This window comes from Nicotiana tomentosiformis, chromosome 3 (assembly GCF_000390325.3).
Source record: "Nicotiana tomentosiformis chromosome 3, ASM39032v3, whole genome shotgun sequence".
NCBI lineage: Eukaryota > Viridiplantae > Streptophyta > Magnoliopsida > Solanales > Solanaceae > Nicotiana > Nicotiana tomentosiformis.
In genome coordinates, this window is record NC_090814.1 from 76,453,231 (window position 1) to 76,480,100 (window position 26,870).

At 34.8% G+C, this 26,870-nt stretch overlaps 2 protein-coding genes and 2 long non-coding RNA genes across 4 annotated transcripts; all 4 read left to right on the forward strand.

Annotated features, from left to right (window-relative positions):
• Nucleotides 1-3,049: 3,049 nt before the first annotated feature.
• LOC138908768 (uncharacterized) lies at nucleotides 3,050-3,856 on the forward strand. The gene is made up of 2 exons (XR_011415167.1): nucleotides 3,050-3,236; nucleotides 3,621-3,856. It is a non-coding gene; the product is annotated as an uncharacterized lncRNA (long non-coding RNA).
• Nucleotides 3,857-10,635: 6,779 nt separating this feature from the next.
• Nucleotides 10,636-11,058, forward strand: LOC138908769 (uncharacterized). Its single transcript, XR_011415168.1, has 2 exons — nucleotides 10,636-10,731; nucleotides 10,814-11,058. It is a non-coding gene; the product is annotated as an uncharacterized lncRNA (long non-coding RNA).
• Nucleotides 11,059-17,673: 6,615 nt separating this feature from the next.
• On the forward strand, nucleotides 17,674-19,227 carry LOC104106799 (3-ketoacyl-CoA synthase 5-like). The gene has a single exon (XM_009615431.4). It carries the CDS (start codon nucleotides 17,804-17,806, stop codon nucleotides 19,163-19,165), a length of 1,362 nt encoding a protein of 453 aa, XP_009613726.1. The 5' UTR covers nucleotides 17,674-17,803; the 3' UTR covers nucleotides 19,166-19,227.
• A 3,461-nt stretch (nucleotides 19,228-22,688) lies between these two features.
• LOC104106798 (subtilisin-like protease SBT1.3) lies at nucleotides 22,689-25,476 on the forward strand. Its single transcript, XM_009615430.4, has one exon. The coding sequence runs from the start codon at nucleotides 22,901-22,903 to the stop codon at nucleotides 25,214-25,216; it is 2,316 nt and encodes a 771-aa protein (XP_009613725.1). The 5' UTR covers nucleotides 22,689-22,900; the 3' UTR covers nucleotides 25,217-25,476.
• Nucleotides 25,477-26,870: the final 1,394 nt, after the last annotated feature.

The window sequence follows — 26,870 nt, forward strand, 5'->3', positions numbered from 1 at the left end:
TCACAAAGATCAGCCCAAACAAAGATAACATAGCGTATCAACAAAATCAAGAAGGGCTGAGGTATGATACGCAAGTAAAATCATGATTGAATACAAGACAACAATTAGCGAATAATTCAATAAGTACGCGACCTCTGTGGGTCTCAACAATACTATCACATAACCTAAGCATGATTTCTAACATGATTTATAGTCAAATTTCTTCAATACATAGAGAGCATATAGCTAACAACAAGTTATTTAACTTTACAGTTTCATAGGACGGACCAAGTCACAATCTCCTCGGTGCACGCCCCCACGCTCGTCACCTAGCATGTGCGTCACCTCCAAAATAATCACATATATAAAAATCCGGGGTTTCATACCCTTAGGACCAGAGTTACTTACCTCAGACCGTGAAATTCTTATTCCGCTAAGCTTTTGCCTCGTGAATTGGCCTCCAAATGCCCCGAATCTAACCACAAATAATTCGATTCAGTCAATAAAATTTATTGGAATTAATTCCATAAGAAAATTCTAATTTTCCATAAAAATCTGAATTTTAATTCAAAAAAGCCCTTGAGGTCCACATCTTGGAATCTGACGAAACTCACAAAATCCGACAACCCATTCAATTACAAGTTCAACCATACCAGTTTCACTCAAATCCAACTCCTAATCGACACCGAAATCTCAAAAATTCGTTTCTATGAGATTTTTATAATTTTTTCAAATTTCAATCTCAAAACACTAATTAAATGATGAAAACAAATTATGAATTCGGGTAATCTAACCATAACTGAATTAAGAACACTTACCCCGATGTTATTTTCTGAAAATCTCCCAAAAATCGCCTCTCCTCAAGCTCCAATTTGACAAAAATGGAAAATGGGACGAAGTCCCCTGCTTTATAACTTACAGTTCTGTCCAGGCCCTCGGCCTTTGGTCCTCGGCCTTCGATCCTCGGCCTTCGGTCCTCAGCCTCCGGTCCTCGGCCAGGCCCTCGGCCTTCGGTCCTGCAGCAGAATAAAAATTGCAGCAGCTGTTTAAGTCCAATTTTTGATCCGTTAACTATTCGAAACCTTCCGAACACAAACCATATATGAATTTCAATCATAAACCATGCTACGGACCTGCCCGCGCACTCAAAACACTGAAAAGAGGTCATCTTGACCCGATATTGACCATGGTCAAACTCTCAAATTTCTTAACCTTACTAGTCTCTCAACCAATGATCCTAAAATAAAATACATCCAAGCCCCTCGGGACCCGTCAAATTATACAAACAAGTCCTATAACTTCATACGGACTTAGTCAAAACCTCAAATCATAACAAACAATGCTAAAACCATAAATCATACCCCAATTCAAGCTTAAGGAACTTAAGAATTTCCAACTTCTACATTCGATACCGAAACCTATCAAATCAATTCCGATTGACCTAAAATTTTGCACACAAGTCATAAATGACATAATGGAGCTATGAAAATTTTCAGAATTGGATTCCGACCCCGATATAAAAAATTCAACCCCCGGGTCAAACTTTCCAAAAATTCGACTTTCGCCATTTCAAGCCTAATTCTACTACGGACCTCCAAATAATTTCCGGACACGCTCCTAAGTTCAAAATTACCACACGGATCTATTGAAATTTTCAGAATTCGAATCCGAGGTCGTTTACACATAAGTCAATATCTGGTCAACTTTTCTAACTTAAAAATTTTAATTATGAGACTAAGTGTCTCATTTCACTCCGAATTTCTTTCGGACCCAATCCAACTAATTCGGTAAGTCATAAAATGACTGTAAAATATAAATTGAGCAGTAAATGGAGGAATTTGATTATAATACTCAAAACGGTCGGCCGAGTCGTTACAATAGTAGAATTTAACAACCATAATGTTGTAACACTTACATAATAGAAAATTATTTATATTAATCTATACAATAATAGATTATAATGATATGGTCCATTACTATCTCAATAACTTATTAATTATCATAAATTAAATTATATAGTGAATCTAAAGTTGAGATTTTAATATGATTCGAAAGGGAAGACCTCTCTTATGACTATTATTTTATATTACTTACATAATTTTAATATTATTAATTTTTATTTAAAAAATGTTAAAAATTTAATATGGTCGCTATAAGAGTGTATAGCAAAACTAACTAGTGTATCACAATTAAAAACAAACAAAGTATTACTTGTAAGCTTCAAATATAATTAAAAAATAATGGAATTATATCTAATTAATGTGTGAATAACTAATTATATAGTAGAATTTAAACAACTATAAGCTTGTACCACTTATATTGTATAGTAAATTATACATATTTAATGTAGAGAATAAATTACTTTATAATGATATAGTCTTTTACTATTTTAATAACTTATTGATGATCATAAATCAAATTATACATCAAATCCAAGAATGAGAAATTAATATGATTCGGAAGGGGATCATGTCTCTCTTGTGACTAGTATTTTATATTTTATTACAAAATTTTGATATTATTAATTTTATTTGAAATGGGTAAAGAATTCAATATCATTGATATAAGAGTGTAAAACAAAACTAATTAGTATATTATAATTCAATAATTACTTGTGAGTTTCAAATATAATCAAATAAGTATGCAATAATATTTAATTAAATTTTAATATATGAATCTAGCATATTTTAAAAGCTATTATATTTGTATGTATCTACGTTGACCACTAATTATATTCAATTTAAATAAGTTTAAAAGTTATTGATTTAATGGTATAATATTATTTTAATAATTATCATTAATATAATTAAAAAACTAAAAATTAAGAAGCTAATATAATTGAAATATAAGGATATATTAGTTCTAAAAAAAATCACATAGGACAGAAAAAAATGTAAAGAATATTTTTTTATGCAAATAGTTGTTTTTTGCTATCTTGCCTAATGTTAATTCTATAGGCAATTTTCTTACACATATTTGTTTTGTTATTTAATTTATTTGTTTTTTAGATTTGCCTACATCACCGAAAAAGTAGTACTTTGTATTTTGATTTAAGTAAGAAGTAAAAAAAAAAAAAAAGAAGCAACAATAGTGTAGTATATAAGAAAAAGTAAAGCAATGCCAAAGACAAACCAAAACCTAACTTCATATCCTCCCCCTCTCAGCCGCCACCCCCTCCTCCCGCTTTACCATTTCTTCTTCATTTAAATTGATGCCATTCTCTATTTCGAGTTATATTCATATCTCTATATTTTAAGGTTTTTGATTCTCATCATATCTATTTGACTTAGGTTTTTGGGTTAAATTTTGCAGGTTATCCCAACAATTTGATAAATATTATATCTTATTTGTTATAAATATTGCGTGAGAACTTAAAAATAATAAGGTTGTAATGTTGGGATGAAAATTCCTTAAGAAATTCTTTAAAAGGTGTACATGTTCGTTTACTTGTGTTGTTGCTTTGGGTTTTTCCCTTTTGTTATTTGTTAAAAATTCTTGTAAAAGAATATCAAGACATAATTTTTTCTTCTTGAAATTCTATTAGTAGCATTTTTACAAAGTAAACTTGATCTTTGTATTATAATTTTCTTTGGGTTTGCTAATCATTTTTGTGCTAATTGTTGTTTCTTTTGAATTTACAGGGTGCATTTTAATTCTTGAATGCAAGAAGATCAAGGATCGAGTGACGACATTTTCAATCACATGATCAATCACTTAGAATTTGTTTTTTTGATGTGGAACTTATTGTCTAGCCTCCCATTAGCTAGTTTTTATTCTACAGATTTATTGTGTCTCTTGTAGAATAGTTGTATATTGAGGATGCATCAAATTTAGATATATAATTGTATATTTTGGAATTAACTTTTGAAATTATTCATGTTAGTTTGTATGAAGTAAGTGATATCCAAAGCTTATTATGTTTCTAGTTTTAATAAAACAAACTATGCATGGATATGGAATATTTAAAAAAATTAAAAATATCTAGTGAGGTAAAAACAAAATAGTAACGCATTTGCAATGGAAGCATTTATTGTCACTAATAAATTAATTTTTCATCACTAATTAAAACGTAATAGAAAATCTAGTCAGAAAATAAAATATATATAAAAAATTAATCATGAATATTGGTGATGATTTATTGCTACAAAATTTTGAATTCGTAGCTAAACATAAATACTACACTCCGTTGCTAATATGTGAGCACAACTACATATTAAATTTTTTGTGGCAAAACACATTACATCTTTTGCCTCAATATATCCCTTTGTGGCTAGTATAAAAGATAGCTATAAAGTTATTTTTTTGTAGCAAAAGAATAAACTCAATAGCTACAAATATAAATTTTTCGTGGCAAAAGTTTTATCAATATAGTCACATTATAAATTTTCTTGTAGCAATATATATTAATCCTTAGCCATGAAACGTTAAAGTTTGTAGCTAACTTTTAGTTACGCTATATTTTCCTACGCATGCTACGGAAAAAAATATTATAGCTAAAGTATTTAGCTACGAAAATTTTTGTATTTAGCAACGAATGTTGTAGTAAAATCAATTGAAGAAATAGGAGAATTCACAAAACGGAGCTCATGTTCGGGGCTCGAAATCGGATGCAAAGGCCTCCAAATTCGATCTCCACCATTCAAATCAAAGATCAAGATTTCATCTCGATCAAATGTGAACGAATCGAAAAACGTGATTTGAAGATGGCTGGTCGAAACAAAATCTGCAACAAAACGAACACTTGTTCTTCTCCCTTCTATCTTGATGGAAGCTCTTTCAAAAATCACTCTTATGTGCTAAAGTCTTTCAAAGGCTTATACCAATGAGCGTAAAAAAAAATCTCCAAGGTTGCTCTATTTATAGATAATGAGTGCTACTTTCTCTTAAAGCCATAACCAACTCTAAATAGGAATAAAAGTCGAATCCAATTCTGAATAGGAATGAAAATCAAAAGAAATAGAATTAAATCATTGGGTCTTTGGCTGGACAATATAGGCATGGGCCCAACAAACTCTCCCTCTAGACAAGGTGCAACTATGTCTTCAAGTACGTCCACAATTCTGATAAAGTGTCACTTTCCACAAGATTTATGAAGTCACTAAGATTAGAGCCCTGTGTCACATATAAATGAAAAGACTTGACTCTTTGATCCACTACTAATGAGCCCTGATTGAGCTTTCATTGGCCATTAAAGAGGGCATTATGGTAACCTTCATCATCTAATCTTCATGCGGAGATCAAATTAAAAGGAAAGTCTGGAACATGTTTGATATTCTGGAGAACTAACGTTGAACCATTAGTTTTTAAACAAACTGTGCCAACGCCGAAGACCTTAACCTCACTTACATTGCCCATCTTTAACACTCCAGAGTCAACTGGAGTATAAGATGAGAAAAAATTTGTTCTTGATGTGACATGTGAGATAGCTCCAGAATCTACTATCCAGCTCGTCTCATGGGATACCAAATTGATGACGTTTTTATCATAAGCAAAAAGAAGGTCATCTCGAATAATAGCAGCAACGTTGCTCTCGCTATTTTTAACTTTCTTTCATTCTCTAGTGTCTTGCTTCAACTTGTGGCATAGTCTTTTGATATGTCCTTTCTTGCCACCATGGTTGCACGAATAATTCTGATATTTGGTCATTTACTTACTTCCGCTTTTACCTCTGCTCCTCGAACCTTTTATTCTATCTCTCCCCCGATCTTCTATAACCAAAGTATCTACTTGCAAAAATGAACCCTGCGATTTTCTCCTTACTTCCTCGTTCAATACACCACTCTTGGAATATTCCATGGTCCCTTACCCCCAGGAGCTGAATTTGTCAAAGAAACATGAAGAGTTTTTCAAGAATCTGGCATAGTATTAAGAAGCCAAAGTCCTTATATCTCATCATCAAAATTAACTCCCATTTCAGACAGCTGATCAAGGACGCCCTGAAAATTATTTATATGATCAAGGGTAGGACTGTTCTCCTTGTATTTAAAGGTCATCAGTTGCTTTAGCAGGAACAACTTGTTGTTCCTAGTTTTTGAAGGATAAAAAGTCTCTAACTTTTCCCACAATGATCTCGTATGTGTCTCATTCAAAATATGGTTGCGGACATTATCTTCAATCCATTGTCGTATATATCCACTTACTTGCTCGTGCTCGAAATTCTAAATTTCATTAGATATAGTCTCGGGTTTATGGCAAAAATGGGTAGATGCATCTTCTTCACGAACAACAAATCTTTTATCTTGTTTCTCCTAATATTATAATTGCTCCTATTTAAATATACCATCTTGCTCATATTCGCCTACATTCCTTAAAAAATCAAATATATAACCAAAGCTATGATACCACTGTTCTTACCATATTTGGTTTTTCTATCTCTTGAAGGAAAGGGCAACGCATTAATCATAATTGGATTTTTCTTTTTTTTCGAAGAAAATTATAAATCTCTCATATTTGGCTAGTTCCTTTTCTTAGAGGAAAAGATTTGGACTTCTATAAATTGAAGATCTTTCTTTCTCATTCAGCAGCATCCACAATATAGCCATATGTGGTTTGAGAGTCTTGTTTAGGGGAAAATTTTCTGACAGTGTTAGCCTGCCACTTGTATTTGCCTCTTTGTGAGGTTGCTCTCTCAATATTTCGTACTATCTTTTTATATAGTGATTGCTCATCTCCGCCCGTGGACGTAGCTCAATTGACTGAACCACGTTAAATGTTTGTGTCTTTTTTGGTATATTTCTCTTTTGTTGTCTGATTTATCATCGTTCAAGGTTTGCTTTGTTAGCTTCCACATGACATCTGATTATTTCGATTTTAACAAGTGGTATGAGAACGGAGTTCATCTTGCCGGTTTAGTTCTAGTCGCAGCCTATTTGACGATAATTATGATATTTGTCTGAGATATTTTATCGGAGTATAACTCACGTTGAGACAAACTTCGTGGTGGAGATATGGAGATGTGACCTATTGAAGGTTATGTGACGAAGGTGGATCAAGTTTATTTTGTCAGAAAATTCATGCCAAGGGAGAGAATTGTTAAGTGTTTGTCCTGATTTTCTTACCATATTTGGTTTTTCTATCTCTTGAAGAAAAGAGTAACATATTTACTATACTGGGGTTTTCTTTCTTTTTTTTTTTAGAAGGAAGAAAAAGGTTTGGGCTTTTATAAATTGAGGATCATTCCTTGTCATTCAGCAGCAACCACAATGTAGTCATATGGGGTTTGAGAGTCTTGTTTGGGGAGAATTTCGGGACAAGTGTTAGCCTCCACTTGTGTTTGTCTCTTTATGAGATTGTTCTCTCGATATTTCGTACTCTCATTTTATATAGAGAATTGCTCATCTTCGCCCGTGAACGTAGGTCAATTGATTGAATCACGTTAAATATTTGTGTCTCTTTTGGTATAATCATAATTATTTCGATCCTAACAGATATCATCCATGGTCTACTTCAAAATCTATTTAGAATATTAACTCCGACACTATCTTCTAAATCCATGATCATGTTTTTCTTTCTTTTTCTTCAAAGATCTTAAAATATCACAATTTAATAGTCGATTTATGTAGTCCATGACTCCATGTATATGCAAACAAAGCATGTGTCTCCAGTTGGTCAATAGGGTAAGCTTCAATTGTTTAATTAGGTATAGTTTGAGTAAGATTAAAGCTTTTAGTTATCAGGTCGCGTTGAAATAACATCACGTCTGGTATGAGTTGCGGAGTTACATGAAAAGGTAAATAGTACGGTTTTAAGATGCTCCTTAATCACTTGCACAATATAATAAGTTGGTGGATTTGGGATTTTAATATCGATTCCTTATACGTGAAGCCTAACACGATGAGAGTAATTTCTACGACAGAGAGTGCTTTTGTTTGTCCTTAATTCCTCGTTCGGGGATTGCTTATAAGTAACTTTAATATGCGACGACAATTTCTCACAAATGTTTGTCCACTTCTGTGTTATGATTGTGATGTGATGTATTAACAATAACATGTCAAGTTGTTAAACTTTCAAATAGTAAGGATTAGCATTTATAGTTTAGTGATACGAGTTAGGAGCTTTTCACACAATAGTTGTTATTGTGTAACTTCGCACTCCATTTTTCCTTCCCCTATGTACCTAATAGTAGAAACTTTAGAGAAAGAAATTGCAAATATATGGTATAATATAGTGAATGGGAGTCTTGTCGTAACTGATAAAGTTGTTGCCATTAGACCAGGAGGCAACGGGTTCGAGCCGTGAAAACAACCTATTACAGAAATGCATGTAGGGTAAGGCTGCGTACAATAGACCCTTGTGGTCCGGCTCTTCCCCTAACCCCGCGCGTAGTGGAAGTTTACTGCACCAGACTGTTTTTTTATTTTTTTTATTTTATATAGTAGAATTTAAAAGGGACATCATGCTCAAATCTACGAGGCGGTCAAGCATATTTTAGAATAAATTTTCATTTCTCGACCAGGCCGGTATGTTCCAGCTTTTATTAAACATAACCATTTATTGTGTCATCAGCTCGTGTACGGTTCCATGAGCTGTTGCTCCAGCACAAGTTGGTAATTTAGGTTGTCGCTTCGGTTTCATTCTATTACATTATTGAAGGAGCCACTGAAGACCTTAATTAGAAAAATAGGCAAATGCCAAGAACAAGTATCGAACATGCATATGTTTTTTTTCATTTTATTTTAAAGAATCCAGTTCTCATTTTTTCATGATACAGAAGAGTCTTAAATTAAAGGAGGTTGACGGGGCTTTTAATTGGGGTATTACTGACATGCATTATACTACTTGTAAATAAAGGATAAATAAAAAGAAAAAGAAACAGGAAACTTTTGTTCATTACTAAAGGAATAAAAATAATAGGTTGACATTAGGAGTGCCACAAATAGAAACGCTGATTGGTTTCTCAAAGGGATAAATATAGAAGAACGTTGACCAAAAAAGCTTCTTGTTGAAGACATTGAATGCAAGGGAGCTGTAAAAGGAAATGATAAGAGGAATGGGGAAAAAGCTCTAATTCTGACATCCAACAGAGAAGTAGGGATGTTTCCTGTAGTATTATTGACTCCTCGAGAACAATGCAGCAACTTGGTTTTCCCAACTAGTTGACTTCAATTCCTAACCAGCAACCACCTTTTATTACGAGGGTCGCGCACCTCAACTAATTTTACACAGCACTGACCAGCAACCACCATTTGTTTGGGAGTTCAGAATCAAAATGAGATTCTTTTAAATTCAAAGAATCAAAATGTGTGAAAAAAAAAGTTGATGACCATAATATATATAACGCCCTTTTATAAGGTGCTATAACTTAACGACTGTTTGCCCAGTTAAGTATAGCACCCTTTTTTAAGGCGTTATATTTGAACTTAAACGGGCGGGAATATATAGCGTCTAACTTAAGGCGCTATAGTATAACGCCCTTACCTAAAGCGCTAGACTTACATAAATAATCGTCCATTCCCCTTTCCCAGCAAAGCAGAACGATCCCCCATTATTAACCAAAAAAAGCTAGAGTGCAGCTCACCGGTCCCACAAAAAGTGTAGATTCTCGATCCAACATCGTATCTAAGGCGTTATCTCGTAGTGGGTTGCTTGTTTCGGCTACAAATCACCAAATCTTCAACTTTCCAAAAATTTTAAATCGAGGTATTTCGATTTATTTTATGTTAAAATTTATGTATAAAAATGTCTATTAGTTGTTTTTACTGTGTTCTATGTTATTTCGTGATTGTTTTGCGATTTATCCGGATTATATTATTAGTGTGCTAAAAAAATTAGTAAAATAGAGAAATTATTATTATTTGCTTAAAAAAATGTTAATGAGTTACTTTTTAATGTGGTATATATTTTTTTCTTGATTGTTTTGTCATTAAATTAATTTGTTATTTTTATCCGGTTTAGATTATTTATTTGCTAAAAGACTAGTAAAATAAATAAATTATTATTTTAGGAATAATTAATCTTATTTATATGTTATTGTTGTACATATATGAATACGTGACTTTAGTTCCCTGTAGTGGTGTCTTGTGCCCTAATGTAGTGCTCGTATTTGTAATGTAGCGCCCTTTTAGCGTAGTAAAATGTAATGCCCTTTAGCGTAGTATCTTTGTAGTTATTGAAATTAATCATTTAAGTACCTGTTAAACCCAAAAATATCTCAAAAAAGCTGATAGTTCAAACACAATCTTTCTCCAATTCTAGTCAACAAACGTAAGAAAATAATATGAGAAAACAATAATATTTGTCAAACTAAGTATTGTTATATGAATATTTAATAATTAAATCAATAATTAATTATTTAATTTTATTATAGTCAAAAATAGGTGAGTAACAAACAAACATATAAAATAATAAACTAACATATAAAATAATAAACTAGCATATAAAATAACAGATCTGTTGAATGATAAATTGAAAAAATTTTCTCATCATGAACACAAGAACATTGGATTCCTTGGTGCTACTGGGCCTCAAATATTGAGTCTGGAACTAAAATGTGGTCTATTTGGATGGTGAGCATGAGTATATGGGCCGGTACCGCAGTGTTACCCGACTTTTCTTGGATAGTAGGCGTCGACTGAGTTATGGCTCATCATCGAGGGATCTTTCAAAGGATTTGGTTAGTTTGTATTACCATTATTTATATTTATTTTTATCTCATTGATTAGTTATACTGACATGCCTGAGACGGAGGCCACTTTATGCGATACTGACATGCCTGAGACGGATGATTATATTCGGGAGCCCGCCGAGACCATGGTAAGACAATTTAAATTTTTTTAGCTAACACGTACATTACAAATATATATTTCATATACTAAAATATCTTATTATTTTGTAGGTTACTACTGGACCGACGACCTCTTCTACCGAACCTGCCAGCCTTGCTGACGATCATGCTACAGTGCATCCTCCGATAAAGAGGCGACGTGATGAGGATGATCCTGATAGTGTAGCCGGGCGGGATGGGATGCGCCTCAGGCCAATGACTTCTTTAAAGCATACATGCTGTGGGATACATTGACTTTTTTTGATTTTATGTACATATGACATTCAGTAAATAATAGCAACATTATTTATAGTTTACATTATATGCGCATTATGTTTTTATTTCTCGGGTTCTTTATTATTTTAATACTACAACACGGAAAGCATAAAGATAAAATAATACACTCAACACATACATGTATTTGTTTAGTCACTGTCGCCCATTATTCTTAAGGGTACAATACAGCATTTCCAGAAGACAGCTTTTGCAGAACAACAACTTTTTTAGGTCGACAAAACAATACACATAACGTGGTATTCCACTGCGCTATGTTTCGCGTGATAATGATTCTTTCGGGTACAATACATCATTTCCAGAAGATAGCTTTTGCAGAACAACAACTTTTTCAGGTTGACAAGACAATACACACAACGTGATATTTCACCGCGCTATGTTTCGCGTGTTAATAATTCTTTAGGGTACAATACAACATTTTCAGAAGATAGCTTTTGCAGAACAACAACTTTTTCAGGTCGACAAAACAATACACATAACGTGGTATTCCACCGCGCTATGTTTCGCATGATAATAATTCTTTCGGGTACAATACATCATTTCCAGAAGATAGCTTTTGCAGAACAAAAACTTTTTCAGGTCGACAAGATAATACACATAATGTGGTATTTCACCGTGCTATGTTTCGCGTGATAATGATTCTTTCGGGTATAAAATATCATTTCCAGAAGATAGCTTTTGCAGAACAATAACTTTTTCAGGTCGACAAGACGATACACATAACGTGGTATTTCACCGTGCTATATTTTGCGTGATAATAATTCTTTCGGGTATAAAATAGCTTTTTAAACTGAACCAAGTCATCTATATTTCAAAGACCTTTTGAATAAACATTACAACATCCATTTAAAAAATGCCACTAACATTTAACAAGTTGTTCAAAAAGAGGCAAAAGGGTGAAGGTAGTTCAACAGATCCACATGGAATACGTCTTAACACTATCGATCCCTATCTTGAAAAATATATGCTAGGTTGCTATACTGACTTGGTTGATGACAAGTGGTATAGTGTTCTGCGTACCTTGGAAAATAAACTTATCAATATACACACTAATCTCAAAGTTACATGGTACATTATTGAGGGCGAATCACATTCTACAAAGCCTGAAGGTATGCGAATTTGGGGCGAAAAACTACAATGGGTTCCCCTTTACTCAAAACGGTGTGATTACGAAGTACTATGTCGCTGGCATGGGCTTGTTGTGCCACAAGCACTATCTGCAACCTTCCAAATAAACACACACAAAGATGAACCAGAAGTGATTCGACATTTGATGAAGGAGATTCTAGAGATGGAAAAGGCACTAGTTGTTCATCATGCAATGGATGATCTTAACTTCCTGGGAGGAATGGAGGCTCAGTACTGGGATTTATTAGAAAATGATAAAATGCATAGAGAAAATGATTATCCTATTTTTCCAACAGTTATCGAGTGGGAGTAACTACCTAAGTTTCTACCATAGACGTTAGACGTAGGAGTCCCATATTATTGTAAAAATCAAACAAGTGGTCTTCTTGATAATAGCGATGAAATGCGAGAAATGTGTGTCAAATGAGGCGTAGATTACGATGCCCTCGGTCCCGAAGTGTACGTACACGATGTTGGGACGGAGAAGATGAAGACGGTGACAATGAAATAGTGTCAGACAATGACGATAATGGCGAATGACAATTATATTTTTTCTTGGGTTGTATGTTAAATTGTTGTACTAAAGTATCAATACTAAATATCAATAAGACTTAACACCAATGGAAACATAATTTTATTTCATACATTCTGCAAGATGAACATGTACATACACTTATTACAACAAATTATTGAAATACAACACTACGGGTATCCTTGATAATTGGGCTTATTGCATGAACTTCCACCGGGAGCTGAATTACTATCACTACCCAAACCAGTTGAAGGGCATTTACGAAGGTCGTGTCCTGTTTGCGAGCATATGCCACATTTATGCGCATAAATGGTATCACCAACATCAATTTGGTTCCGTATACGCATTCTTTTTTGCACTTGTCGTTGACACAAATACTCCTTATTACACACTATTTTAAATGGTTCTGGCGGCCAATAATGCTCAGCACCCACTGGCTGCAACTGTCCACTATAGATGTTTAAGTATACGGCAATACTATATTCTTTATCAATGTAGCTGATTGCCATGAAACCTGTATGTTGAAAGTACTTCATGGCATGTGAGCACGGCATGTGGTAGATGGACTATTTTTCACAAGAGCATAACCTTTCGGCTTCATTTACAGTGTGTGTATTATTCCCCCGATTTTGATGGATAGCAGTGCGAACTTCAAAAATATTTCGCTCGTTGCAATACTGTAAATATGAATGCCAATGTGCTCGCCTCCTGTATTTCTCAAATCTTTTCATTGGTATTGGCATAAATTCAACACCCATTTCCATCAATGACGATGCACCTCTAGCCCTTTCAACAAACCTCTCCGCCATCTACTTGAACGATATCCGCACCATGGTAGTGACATGCAATCCACGTGCAGACTTCAATAACCCGTTGAAAGACTCTGACACATTTGTAGTCAGAATTCTACATCTTCTGCCACTATCCGCATGCAAAGTCCACTTGTCAAGCTCATGTCGTATCAACCAACGATAGGCTCCTTGGCCTTCCTGCCTGATCGATTCCATACACCTCCTAAATTTACACTCTTGGTGATCTGTTGCAACCATCCACATTAAATCATACAAATCCTTGTTGGGATGTGTCTTCTGGAAATTGGCCTTCAGGTGTCTCACACAGTAACGATGGTAGGCATATGGTTCCTGCCATGCAGGCAAATTCTATACAGAACTTAAAATACCGCCATGCTGATCAGATATTAGACAAATACCCGAACGTTGTCTAACAATGTGCTCCTTCAAGTGGTTCAAAAATAGTGTCCACGTCTCTTGGCTTTCATTGGCACAAATAACAAAAGTTAGGGAAAATATACTTCCATTAGCATCTACTACAACAATAATCAACAACTTAATATCATACTTTACATAGACATGAGTGCCGTCTATGGATATTATTGGCCAGCAATGCACAAAACCATCAATTGATGGTTTAAATGCCCAGAATACATATCTGAATATATGTTCTGGTATTCCCGGACTCCGCTCAAGCTTCCATTCAACAACTATCCCGGGGTTAAAGATTTACAATGCGGACATGTACCTGGGTAGAGATGCAAAGGACTTATCCCAGCTACTATAAATAATTTCAAATGCACGTTTGCACCCGAGAAATGCCTTTCTTTTGGTAATGAAACACCCATATTCCTGGTGGACAGATATTATACACTCTTTGATATTGTACTTTATGAACACTTCAATGTGTGGAATCAAGATAAGAGAAATCAAGTTAACATTCAAGTTAAAATGATTCCCACTGAATGTGTCCATTTCACAATTGTGGGTGCCAATATATTTACTCACACCCCACATATTTGTTTTTCTCTTCCTCGCATGCAGCATCCAATTACAACCCGTAAACTATCTACGGCAAATAACCTTGTATACATCCGAAGATGACTCTGCTACCGTGATCTCACGACACTCTTTTACGCTGTACATTCGCACCGCCCTGCTTAGGCGCGCTTTATCAGGAAAAAGCATGCCCTTTAATAGCATCGTTGCTCTAAATTCATCCCACATTGCTGTCCTAATTTTGTCAATATCCCTTGTGAGGGCATCCACATCCGACATACTTGGCAAAAGATCAAGGTAGGGAATCTCCCTTGAATGAAACGGCACGTGGGACTCGTACACTCTTGGTCTAACGGGAGGTGGAGCATGCTCTCTCGTCAAATCAGGTTCAGCATTCTCTTCCTCCTCATCATCACCCTCATCAGGGAAGGGTGTGTCATCTCCAGACTTATCGGCATTGTTGTCATAATCACTATTCTCTTTCTGACTTTGCGCATCTGCCAGATCCCGATTAAATATGTCATCTTCGGGCAATTGAGTAAGAACATGACCTTCAAGTTGATCGTTTTCACTGCACAACCAACAAAATAATGAGTTACTCAAATTGATCCAAACTTTACATATATCTTTATCACTTCACTTACAAATTATAATGTATTGATATCCCATGATGGACATTATCCTGTTGGTGATGACTCCCGGATGGACCACCATGATCCAACACACCAAAACTAGGTATATTCCAATTGGGCATTGGTTCATAACTTGCAAAATTCATATCTGGCCGGTACACCCTGTGGAATATATGAGTGTTAATACAAATTTAATACATCAAAAATAAATATCGTAACATAAAGGAAAATTGAAGTTTACCACTCGGCTTGTAGATTATGTAAAATAGGGGAGAAATCATTTCCTCGCTCCTCATTCGCCCATGGAGATAAGTTTAGATCAGGCCAAACTTTTTCACCCGGAACCTGTTCGGCTAAAACTGCTCCAAAATATCCACCCGATGACTGAGGGATATCCTTACTTTGCGCAACCTCATTATTGCGAACGTCTTAAGCCTTCGCGTACATTTCCAACACTTTCATCACAAGAAATTCCCGATATTCATTCAGAGTCCTCAAAAAATCTCTCAGAGTTTCATCGTCTTCAATGTTAAACTCAGCATAACAAGCAACCCATTGCGGAGTGACAGAATACAAATATCTTTCGGTTACTTTTATATTCACCGAACGTTTGCTCTCACTCATTTTTTACATAACAACAATACCAATGTATCGTACTCCATTGTAAGTGGCAACTTAACATGACATTGTGGAGATAAACTATAGCTTACTGAGTTATTCGCTATCACAACCTCACCCCCCACTCTCCCCCCAATATAATGAAACCCTAATTCTTCGCTCTTCAGACATTATGACAAATGCAAAATAACTTAACGAAAAAATATTTCAGAAGACTTGAGAATATTTATGAATGGATTTTTATAAAATCCTTAACCTTTTTAAATAAGGCAAAAATCAGTCCGTGGGTCCAATTATTTGAGGTATAGCGCCTTAAATATGGGCGCTATACCCAGTTGAATTATTGCTATGTCAGTTAAGCCCAGAAGAATCATTGGTGAGCCACATAATATATATAGTGCGGTAAGTTAGGGCGTTATGTATATAACGCCTTAAAAAAGGGCGCTATACTTAACTGGGCAAACGGCCGTTAAGGTATAGCGCCTTATAAAATGACGTTATATATATTATGGTCACCGATTTTTTTTCCACATATTTTAGTTTTTTGAGTCCAAAAAAATCACATTTTGATTCCGGACTCTTTATTTGACATGGTGCAATTCTTATATTCAATCACAGGCAAGCATTCTAAAGTCATCGCCCATGCCTTGTTGTCGGTTTTAATTCCATGCTTGTTACGTTACTGCTGTCATCCTGATCTGATCATTAGATGTAATGATGCTAAGCCATTAAAAGGAATTTTGAAAGAAAGGGCAACATGGCCTTCAACTTGCTAACATGTGTTGTTTGTGAAGGAAAATCATTTATGATAAATCCTTGAAAGATCTATATAATTTTTGCACTTCTCCGTACATAAAATAAACTAATATCAAATTCTAAACAATTTTATTTTCCTACTTCAACTTTGAATTAGTCTTTCAATAGTTTGTTTAACACAACAACTCCATACCATTTCAGAAAGAATCACCTTCTTTATATTACTAAATATTCTAGAATTCTCATCATTTGCCTTAATTGATCCTTTGCTTTGCATTGTTATATTTTTAAGTTGGGAAACTTTGAGGTACAGTCAAAAGTTTAGTCTAGTCTGAAAGCTTTAAAAAAGATATAGCAGTAGTACTTATATATTTAGGCCAAGTTTATAGAGATTAGAAAACTTTACCTAAAAAATTCTTTCACTTTCACTATACATCTTTTATTTTCTCACAAACAAGTGAAATGACAGTATCTCTATACTTGTACTCGTACTCAACCTACCCCACTTTGACCAAAACCAACTTTAATCACCTCTTTACTCTTCCTCGAGGGCGGATCTATAATTTAAATTTATGCGATTAACTTTTAAAAATTTTAGTATTGAACTCATTGTCTTTTTAAAGTTATGGGTTCATATTACTATATATTGCTATATTAATAAATTTTTACATACAAATTTATGCTCCACGTCAAAAATATTGAATTCAGTTGAACCCGATAATGATACACTGCATCTGCCTCTGCTCATTGCTTTTGACCAACTTGCATCGCAGAACTTGCTACGTATCTTCTCATGGCCGTGGCTAGCTAGTCAGAGACATCACATGATTATTTAACTTATATTCACTAATTATATAATAAAACATTATACTATCAATGAAATTTATTTGCTGCAGAAGGTTATTTGCCTTATTTTTACACGTTATTATATTTATTTATTATGAATAAATACCTGAGCTGAGAGTGATCAGTATTTAAAAGTTAAACTTATGAAACATAAAAACAGTGATCTAGGCAGCCGTTGAATTCAAATCAGTAGAAAAGTATAGCGAGATTTACAAGTCAACAATAACACTGTAGGTTTACTTGATATTGCAGAGTCGTACCTCATTTGCATTTATTAAAAAACGTTAAGACCTATTCAACTTCAAGATTTGGTATATTCAATATTACTGCAATGTAAATTAGTTGGGACGACGTTTTCCAATATTATATTGCCTCATGCAAACATTTGGCTCTCCCAATATAATCCCCTTCAACTTAACATGTTCATTATCTCTACAGCCCTAACTCCATTCTCAATATAGCTTTTATGGAGCTTCCAAAACTTCTCTGTCTTTTAATCTTTTTTACAATAGAATCTCTACTTATTCTGCTAAAGGCAGAACTCAACACCTTTCATGTTGTGGTTTTTACGTGCTATCTCTTCTTTTACATCTTCAAATCAAGGACTTTACCAGTATACTTAGTCGATTATTCATGTCTAAAGCCACCAAATTCCTGTAGAGTTCCCCACGCAGCCTTTATCGAACATGCTCAAATGATGGATTTTTTGGATAAAGAGAGCATAAATTTCATGTCTAAAGTCCTTAGTCATTCAGGACAAAGTGAAGAGACATATTTACCTCCTGCAATTCATTATATTCCACCTAAATCAGGCCATCAAGAAGCCATAGAAGAAGTCCACATGTCACTCTTCACTGTATTTGAAGACCTTTTAGCCAAAACCAATCTCTCCCCACAAGATATCGATGTTTTAATCGTTAACTGCAGTGGATTTTGCCCTGCTCCCTCTCTTTCTTCCATAATTGTAAACAAGTTTTCCATGAGAGAAGACATCAAAAGTTATACAATTAGTGGCATGGGTTGTAGTGCTAGTGCATTAGCTATTGACATGGCTCAAAACATACTGAAAACTCACAAGAATTCCAATGCCATTATTCTTAGTACAGAAATCTTATCCACAGGTTGGTATCCTGGAAAAGAACGATCTATGTTGGTTCTTAATTGTCTCTTTCGTATGGGTGCTGCTGGGATTTTAATTTCCAACAAAAAAGAAGCGAAAAAAACAGCAAAATATAAGCTTCTTAAAACTCTAAGAAGTCAAAGAGCATTTAATGATAAGGCCTATTTTTCTGCTTATCGCGAAGAGGACTCGAATGGATTTACTGGGGTTACACTTAAGAGGGACTTATTGCAAGCTGCAGGAGAAACTCTTCGAACAAACATAACGACTCTTGGTTCGCAAATGCTGCCTTTCACTGAGAAAATATGGTTCGGTGTTTCACTTTTGAGAAAGATGTTTGTAGACAAATCGACTGAAATTTACGTGCCTAATTTTAAGTCAGTGATACAACATTTTTGCTTGCCAACATCAGGAAAGCCAGTGATAAAGGAAATGGGAAAAGGGTTAAACCTTGGACAGAGTGATATGGAACCTGCTTTAATGACATTACATAGATTTGGGAACCAATCTTCTTCTTCATTGTGGTATGAATTGGCATACATAGAGGCTAAGGAAAAGGTGAAAAAGGGTGACAAAATATGGTTGCTTGGGATGGGAACTGGGACTAAGTGCACTAGTCTAATTTGGGAATGTAATAGGCCCATTTATGGGGAAGCCCAAAAAGGTCCATGGGCTGAGACAATTCATAGATACCCCTTAACCATGTGAATTGATGTGAGTCCCAAGTACATTATACATGGGTTATAATCAAATTTCTGATAAGCAATGCATATTAACCTCTCTTTTTTTCTTTTTCTTTTCTTTTTGTTGGTAAGTGTATTTAATTTTGTATTTTGGCTTCTCTTTTTGTTCCCTTAAGGGTCTTTTGGTTATGAAACAAATTATCCTAGAATTAATTATGTGGGGATTATTATTTCAAGATTAGTTATTTCAGAATAAATTATCTCGGAATTATTATCTCACTTCCCCATAGGGATAAAAAAATACTATAATTCTAGAATAATTAATCCCGGAATTAATTGTACCGTAATTTTATCTCAATCAAACCTGGGATAAACTATCTCAAATTTAATTCTGGAATTAATTATCCCTTCTCCCACATGTCAAACGAGCCCTTAGAATATAGCCAACTTTTCCTCAATGTGTTATGCCAAAAACTGAATTTTTGGAATGAATCCTTGGTTTTGGGAATAATGGTTTGCCTTTGAGTAGATTCGCGAGTAGATAAGTGCATGAAAGTTGAAGCAGTGATAACCTTGACTCCTGAACTCAGAAAAGGTTAAATGTGAATTTATTTTGTATTACTTAGGATTTTATTTGAATTTAAAAAAGAGCACAACAAAAAAAAATCTTATAATGGTCAAGATGTGAATTTATTATTTGATTCGTTTTTTCAAGTAAAGACGTTTGCTTTCTTCCATAAATTAAGACATTATTGTTTGGATCTTGTCAAGGTTGATAAAATTTGTATTCTTAAAAGTTCTTGGATCTTTTCTTTGAATTTTCATATTTTTAAGTTTCTGTATTTTTTAATTTTAGTTATTAAATTTCCTTATAATTATTGTCTAAGCATTTACTTTTCAAATTCTTACCCTACTTTAATTTTTTAACTTTATTGTTATCAAGTTGTCACCTTTATAGTCTTATTTGAAAATAAAAGTTGATATCGACATTCATCATATCTCCTACTCGTATCACTTTATGTTTAGTGCCCGTTACATAATTAATCAATCTTGGGAAAAGCGATCCTAAAGCTAGCTAAATCCAAGACCTAACACCAACATCCTTTTAACTTATACGTGCATAAATAAATATAAATTATTCGTTCTATAATTCTCATTATTAAAGTGTGGGTTTATATCGGAGAATGAAAAGGTAACTTATTACTTACTAGAGTTGTTACTTCTTTTTGGATCTTTATAAATTTATTTTTAGTTTTATGATCATATCTCTTTTTTTACACATAAGAGATTTATTTTTACACATAAAAGATCTAAAAAAATTATTTTCTTAAATTTAAAATTGTAAAGGGACATGATGTACAAATAACACGTTATTTTGTTTAAGTTCAACATGTTTTCCTTCCTACCCAAATTCCCTTTTTTTTTTCTTTTCTGAAAAAAATGGAGCGTTTGTATCCAGATCCATTCTTAATTGTATAAATCGAAACTAAACAAGAGTGGCCTGCAGTTTGATGTGGGGTTGGTTACTGATTCAGAGGGAAAAATAGTCAAAATTTGGAGACCATTTTTGGTTGCTTTAAGAAGTCACGAAGCCCATAGTAGCATGGCTTTGAATGCTCTTATTTACTTTCTTCGTCTGTCACACCTATCCACCCACTCTCTTACTAATTATAGAGAGAGAATGTGTTATACTTATTTAAATTTAATAGGTTCAGTTTTTAAAATTTTATTATTGAATTCATAATATTGTTAAAATTATGGTTCAAATTTAATAATTGTTGAGATTATAGTAAATTTTACGTATAAATTCATACTTTATATTAAAAATTATGAGTTCCCGTAGTCGAAAGATTAGATCCTATCCGACCCTAGACAGATGAGTCTTAAGGGGAAAATTAGTGTTCTAATTTACTGCAACGGTTATTCTTTACATTGGATTCGGGGCAGATGACGACGATGATTGAGGGTGAGGGTAGTTTCATCATTTCAGTCCAGCTATTTGCATCTGTACAATAATTTTCTTGCACTCACTGCCAAATGGTAGTATAAGTTAAAAGGGAGTACTATTTGAAAGTTGAAATTGGGCTATTAGGTGAATTTCACTTGAACAAAAAAGTTCAATGTTCATGAGTAAACTTATTACTCCCTCTGTTCCAGTTTATGTGAACTTATTTACTTTTTCGTCCGTTCCAAAAAGAATGATCTTTTCCAAATTTGAAAATAATTTTACTTAAACTTACAATTTTATCCTTAATGAGAAGCTTTTATAACCACACAAATAATCTGAGCCCTTTTTTGACTTGTTTAGGACTAAAAATTCCAAAAGTCTTCATTTATTCTTAAACTTCGTGACCAGTCAAACAGGTTCACATAAATTGAAATGGAGGGAGTATTATTTTTGAAATATTTTAAATAAGTTTTATTATTTAACAAATATATCACATAGTTTTATAAATCAATGCAAATACTGATCTTTAATGTTTCAAATATTAAATTATTATTTATATTTAAACGGGCCTATAGATATTTAGTTTCAAATATATGACTAGTTCTAAGTTCTTCTTCAACTTAGGACATAAAATGTAACTAAAGGAAAGCACAAAGAAAGGAAAAATCAAAGTAACTTTTTTTTTCATTAACGGGAACTATAATACTCACATGAATATCAAAGTATTAACACATAATATATGCCTAAATCCTATAAAGCAACACAACGAGTTACGGTCAGCATAATTATCAAAACAGTGACTGTATATTCCATTTGGTAAGAGTGGCCAATTAAAGATGGGACATTAAAGAAATACCTAATATGAAAAGCAAAAGTAGCTTTCAGAAAGTAAGAAAAAGGTGAAACAACTATGAATTTATTTACTTCTCTTCCTCTTTTGATCAACAAATAATAAAATAGATAGTACTCCTACCTCACATAGATATCTTGCAGGCATTATTTACAAGGACTAATTACTTTCAACACACTTGCCTTTTCTTTGACTAGATTTCGTGCTTTTGGAGAGGCAATAAGTGTCGAACGACACCAAAATTATGCAAAATCTGCTGTCCTATAGTTACTACGTACGTGAGGTTAAAACATTTTTTGGGTCCCAGTTGAATATAATGGGGATCTACGATCTCAGACCTCTGAGTATAATAAACTAACCTTTGGATGAAAAAGTTGAAACCAAGGGACACTAGCCAGATACTTCCCCCGTTCCAAATTTTTGTAACTGAAATAGGTTTATTTAATCAAGTCATTATTTTGAATATTAAAAAACAATCATGTCAAAAAGCAAACCATAATAACTAACTTGGGACAGAGACGAGAAGGTATATGATATGAAAAATCTTGCACACTCAAATTCAATAAATATATTACATGCGTCTTTAAATAAATTATTATCACTTAATAATAATTAATTAATATATAATCTCAACTCAATTTTATTAATAACATGATAAATAATATATTTTGAAGCAAACATAAAGTATAACGGGACATTGTTTTATAAATCATGGCAAGTCATGGACCATAACTATTTAACTTTAGCCCACCTCAGCCAGCTCTCACTTCTCAATGAAAAGTAGAAAACCATGCATTCATGAAAACAACCACCTTCTTTATTACCTGCACAAGAAGACATCTTAAAGGACCACCTTTTCTGCAAAATATGTTCAATATCTAACACACCGACGTGACTCTTAGAAACATTACTCATATATCTTTCTTCTCCATTCTCCCCCATTCTCCTCCTCTTCCGAGAGGATGGCTGGAATACTAATGAAATGCTTGTTTTTCCTATTATCAGTTTGTCTTGCCGCCAACTTTGCCATATGTACAACTAGTAACATCCCAAATACTAAGAAAACTTACATCATCCAAATAGATAAATGGGCAAAGCCAGATGTATTTATTGACCATGTGAAATGGTACTCATCACTTGTAAAATCAGCAACTGCTGGGGAAGAAGAAGAGAGAATTCTTTACAGCTACCAGACTGCTTTCCACGGAGTTGCTGCTCAGCTCAGTGAAGAAGAGATAAACAAATTACGAGCACAACATGGTGTTTTAGCTGTTTTTCCTGAGACTAAATATCAGTTACATACAACTAGAAGTCCTCTGTTCCTTGGACTTGACCGTGAGGACAGCAGCAAGTTGTGGTCTGATAAATTAGCAGACCACAATGTAATTGTAGGTGTGCTTGACACTGGAATTTGGCCAGAAAGCCCAAGCTTCAATGATACCGGCATGACACCGATTCCAGCTCACTGGAAAGGTGCATGTGAAACAGGGCGAGGTTTTGAAAAACATCACTGCAGTAAAAAGATTGTTGGTGCTAGAGTATTTTACCGTGGATATGAAGCAGCATCTGGTAAAATAAATGAAAGAGGTGAGTACAAATCAGCACGAGATCAAGATGGACATGGCACTCATACAGCTGGCACAGTTGCTGGTTCTGTAGTCCGCGGCGCCAATCTTTTGGGTTACGCTTATGGCACTGCGCGAGGAATGGCTCCAGGTGCAAGGATTGCAGCTTACAAGGTTTGCTGGGTGGGTGGGTGTTTCAGCTCAGATATACTGTCTGCAGTTGATCAAGCTGTTGCGGACGGAGTAAATGTTCTGTCAATCTCATTAGGTGGTGGCGTTTCGTCTTATAATCGTGACAGTTTGTCAATTGCAGCTTTTGGGGCTATGGAGAAAGGGGTATTTGTTTCGTGTTCAGCAGGAAATGGTGGGCCTGATCCAATTAGTCTTACAAATGTTTCGCCATGGATTACTACAGTAGGAGCCAGCACTATGGACAGAGATTTTCCAGCAACGGTTAAGTTCGGGACAGGTAAAGTTATAACTGGAGCTTCACTGTATAAAGGTAAGAGGAATCTTTCAACAGAAAAGCAGTATAGTTTAATTTACTTAGGAAATAATTCGAGCAGCCCCATGCCGAGTTCATTGTGTTTAGAGGGTAGTTTAGATGGTTCGGAAGTTGCTGGGAAAATTGTGATATGTGACAGAGGAATTAGTCCTCGGGTTCAAAAAGGACAAGTAGTGAAAGATGCTGGAGGTATAGGAATGATTTTGACAAACACTGCAGCTAATGGGGAAGAGCTGGTTGCAGATAGTCACCTTATTCCGGCAGTAGCAGTTGGTGAAACGGAAGGAAAATTGATCAAGCATTACGCTTCAGGTCGAAATGCCACTGCCACTTTGAAATTTCTTGGTACTAAATTAGGGATCAGGCCTTCTCCAGTGGTTGCTGCATTTTCGTCAAGAGGGCCTAATTTCCTAACATTGGAGATTCTAAAGCCAGATATGGTGGCACCAGGTGTGAATATTCTTGCAGCTTGGACTGGTGCATTAGGTCCATCTAGTTTGCCAACCGATCAACGAAGGACGAATTTCAACATATTGTCTGGAACTTCAATGTCATGTCCACATGTAAGTGGCATTGCTGCTTTGCTCAAGGCTAGGCATCCGGATTGGAGTCCTGCAGCAATTAAATCTGCACTTATGACAACAGCTTATGTTCATGATAACACTTATAACTCTCTAAAAGATTCCTCGACAGCTACTCCTTCGACCCCATATGACCATGGTGCAGGACACATAAATCCGAGGAAAGCTGTTGATCCTGGTTTGGTTTATGACATAGGGGCGCAGGATTACTTCGAATTCCTATGCACACAACAACTCAGCCCTTCACAGCTAATGGTTTTTGCCAGGTTTTCAAACAGGACTTGCCACCACTCGCTTGCTAATCCAGGGGACTTGAACTACCCAGCCATATCTGCAGTTTTTCCTGAAGACGCAAAAGTTTCAACGCTGACCCTTCACAGAACAGCCACCAATGTGGGCTCTCCAATTTCGAATTACCATGTTAGAGTCTCGTCGTTCAAAGGTGCAGTCGTGAAGGTTGAGCCATCAAGATTGAATTTCACCAGCAAACACCAGAAACTATCTTACAAGGTGATTTTCGAGACAAAATCTCGTCAAAAAGCACCTGAATTTGGATCCCTGATTTGGAAAGATGGGGCACACAAAGTAAGAAGCCCAATTGTGATCACATGGCTAGCATCTATATAGTTCAGCTTGCCAAATATTAACTAGCATTTTGTTTGGGGAGGATAATAAAAAAAATGTTGCGGTAAAGTCCCTGTATTTTCAGCAGTTGTTTTCACTAGAAAATAGTTTCTTTTGTGTACTTAATTGTCAAATTACTTTTTGCAACTATCAAAATGATGAATTTGGCAATACGAGTCAAGAAAATGTCCAGCTTCAATTCATTCAAGTTTTGCATTGTCATCACGCTGTTCTATTCAATCAGACAAATCTTTGGTCACCAATTGGAGACTATCCGAACAAAGGGAACCTGGTGATGAACCCTTGTTTTTTTTATCAATTATTGTCATGACCCAAAATCCATTTAGTTGTGATGACACAAATTCTAACAAGCTAGGATAAGTCAAATAACGGTCAAGACAATTCTAATGAAATTAATAAGCCCTTCCCGCGCAAATCAACACTCTAAAAAACTCTTCCCGCGCAACTCAACATCCGGACGGCTCGAATCTAGCAAAAATAACTTAATATCATATATAAAAGCCATAGGAAACGGCTCTAAATAATAAAGATTCGATCTTTAACTAAAATTGAAAAGTTAACTCTAGGCCCACACCCCAGAACCCCACAAAACTCACAAATTATGAACACTCATTCCAATAGGAGTCCTGATCACGCCCAACTATGCCTTATAAAAAGGACTAAGCGGTTGTTGCAAATATAATCCGGTTTACAACTCCGGAGTCGAATCTCACAGAGAACTAAGGCTTAGCTACAGCTGTTCAATATTGCAAAGAAACACAAGTTCAAGCAATTTTCTAGTTATAAAGATTTGATTTTTATTTTTACTAATTAACTAGCAAATATTACAAAGCAGTAAAATTATCAACTAACATGGATAAAATTCTAGACAAGACTAAGGAGGTCTAGAGTTATGATTTCCCCAATTGTCGGAATCCTTTCCGCTACGTTTCCTATAAATTTGCCTAAATATTCTCTACCGCTCATGAGCACTCTAACTAACGTAACTCTCTCCCGTGTAATTATCACAATTTACTAGACATATTCTCCCGAATTACGCTAGCTAGCATTAAGCACAGCTCACTCAAATCGCACCAAGGTTTCGTTATCCCTAAACCCACCTTTAAACCTCCGTATTGATCCCTCATATACGTTTAGGAGTGATGTTGTTCAACAACTACCTAAATATGCACTCTCTCCCGAGTAATACATACTAAATAGGCACAGTTAATTGAGGGCCCTTCAATCAACCACAAAAATAATATAGTTGAACAAATAATACGGCAAATCTATATTAACATAACAAGAAAATCATCCTTCAATAGATTCCATCAAAACCCTAGATTAGGAAGTTAGCTACTCATACTCAGTAACAATATCACAAATATTTTTCATAATTAAAATACAGAGTAAAGATGAAAAGCTATAGAAATAGATGATTCTAACTCCCACGAGGTGATTCCACCAGCACTCCTTGCCTCTAGCTGCCCAAAAATGTGGCGGCTGAAAAAACCCTCCAAGTGGTATTTTAGGTCTATTTATATGTGTAGAAGAAACCCTAAACGGGTGGGACGAGTCTTAGTCAAACCCAGAACGAATTAAGTCTTCAAAAGTCGGATTGGACTTGGCCTCAGGCCTGGCGTCGCCAGCCTAACGC

Coding starts and splice junctions, on each gene's coding strand:
- LOC104106799 (XM_009615431.4), top strand. CDS start 17,804: ATGGAGCTTCCAAAACTTCTCTGTCTTTTAATCTTTTTTACAATAGAA.
- LOC104106798 (XM_009615430.4), top strand. CDS start 22,901: ATGGCTGGAATACTAATGAAATGCTTGTTTTTCCTATTATCAGTTTGT.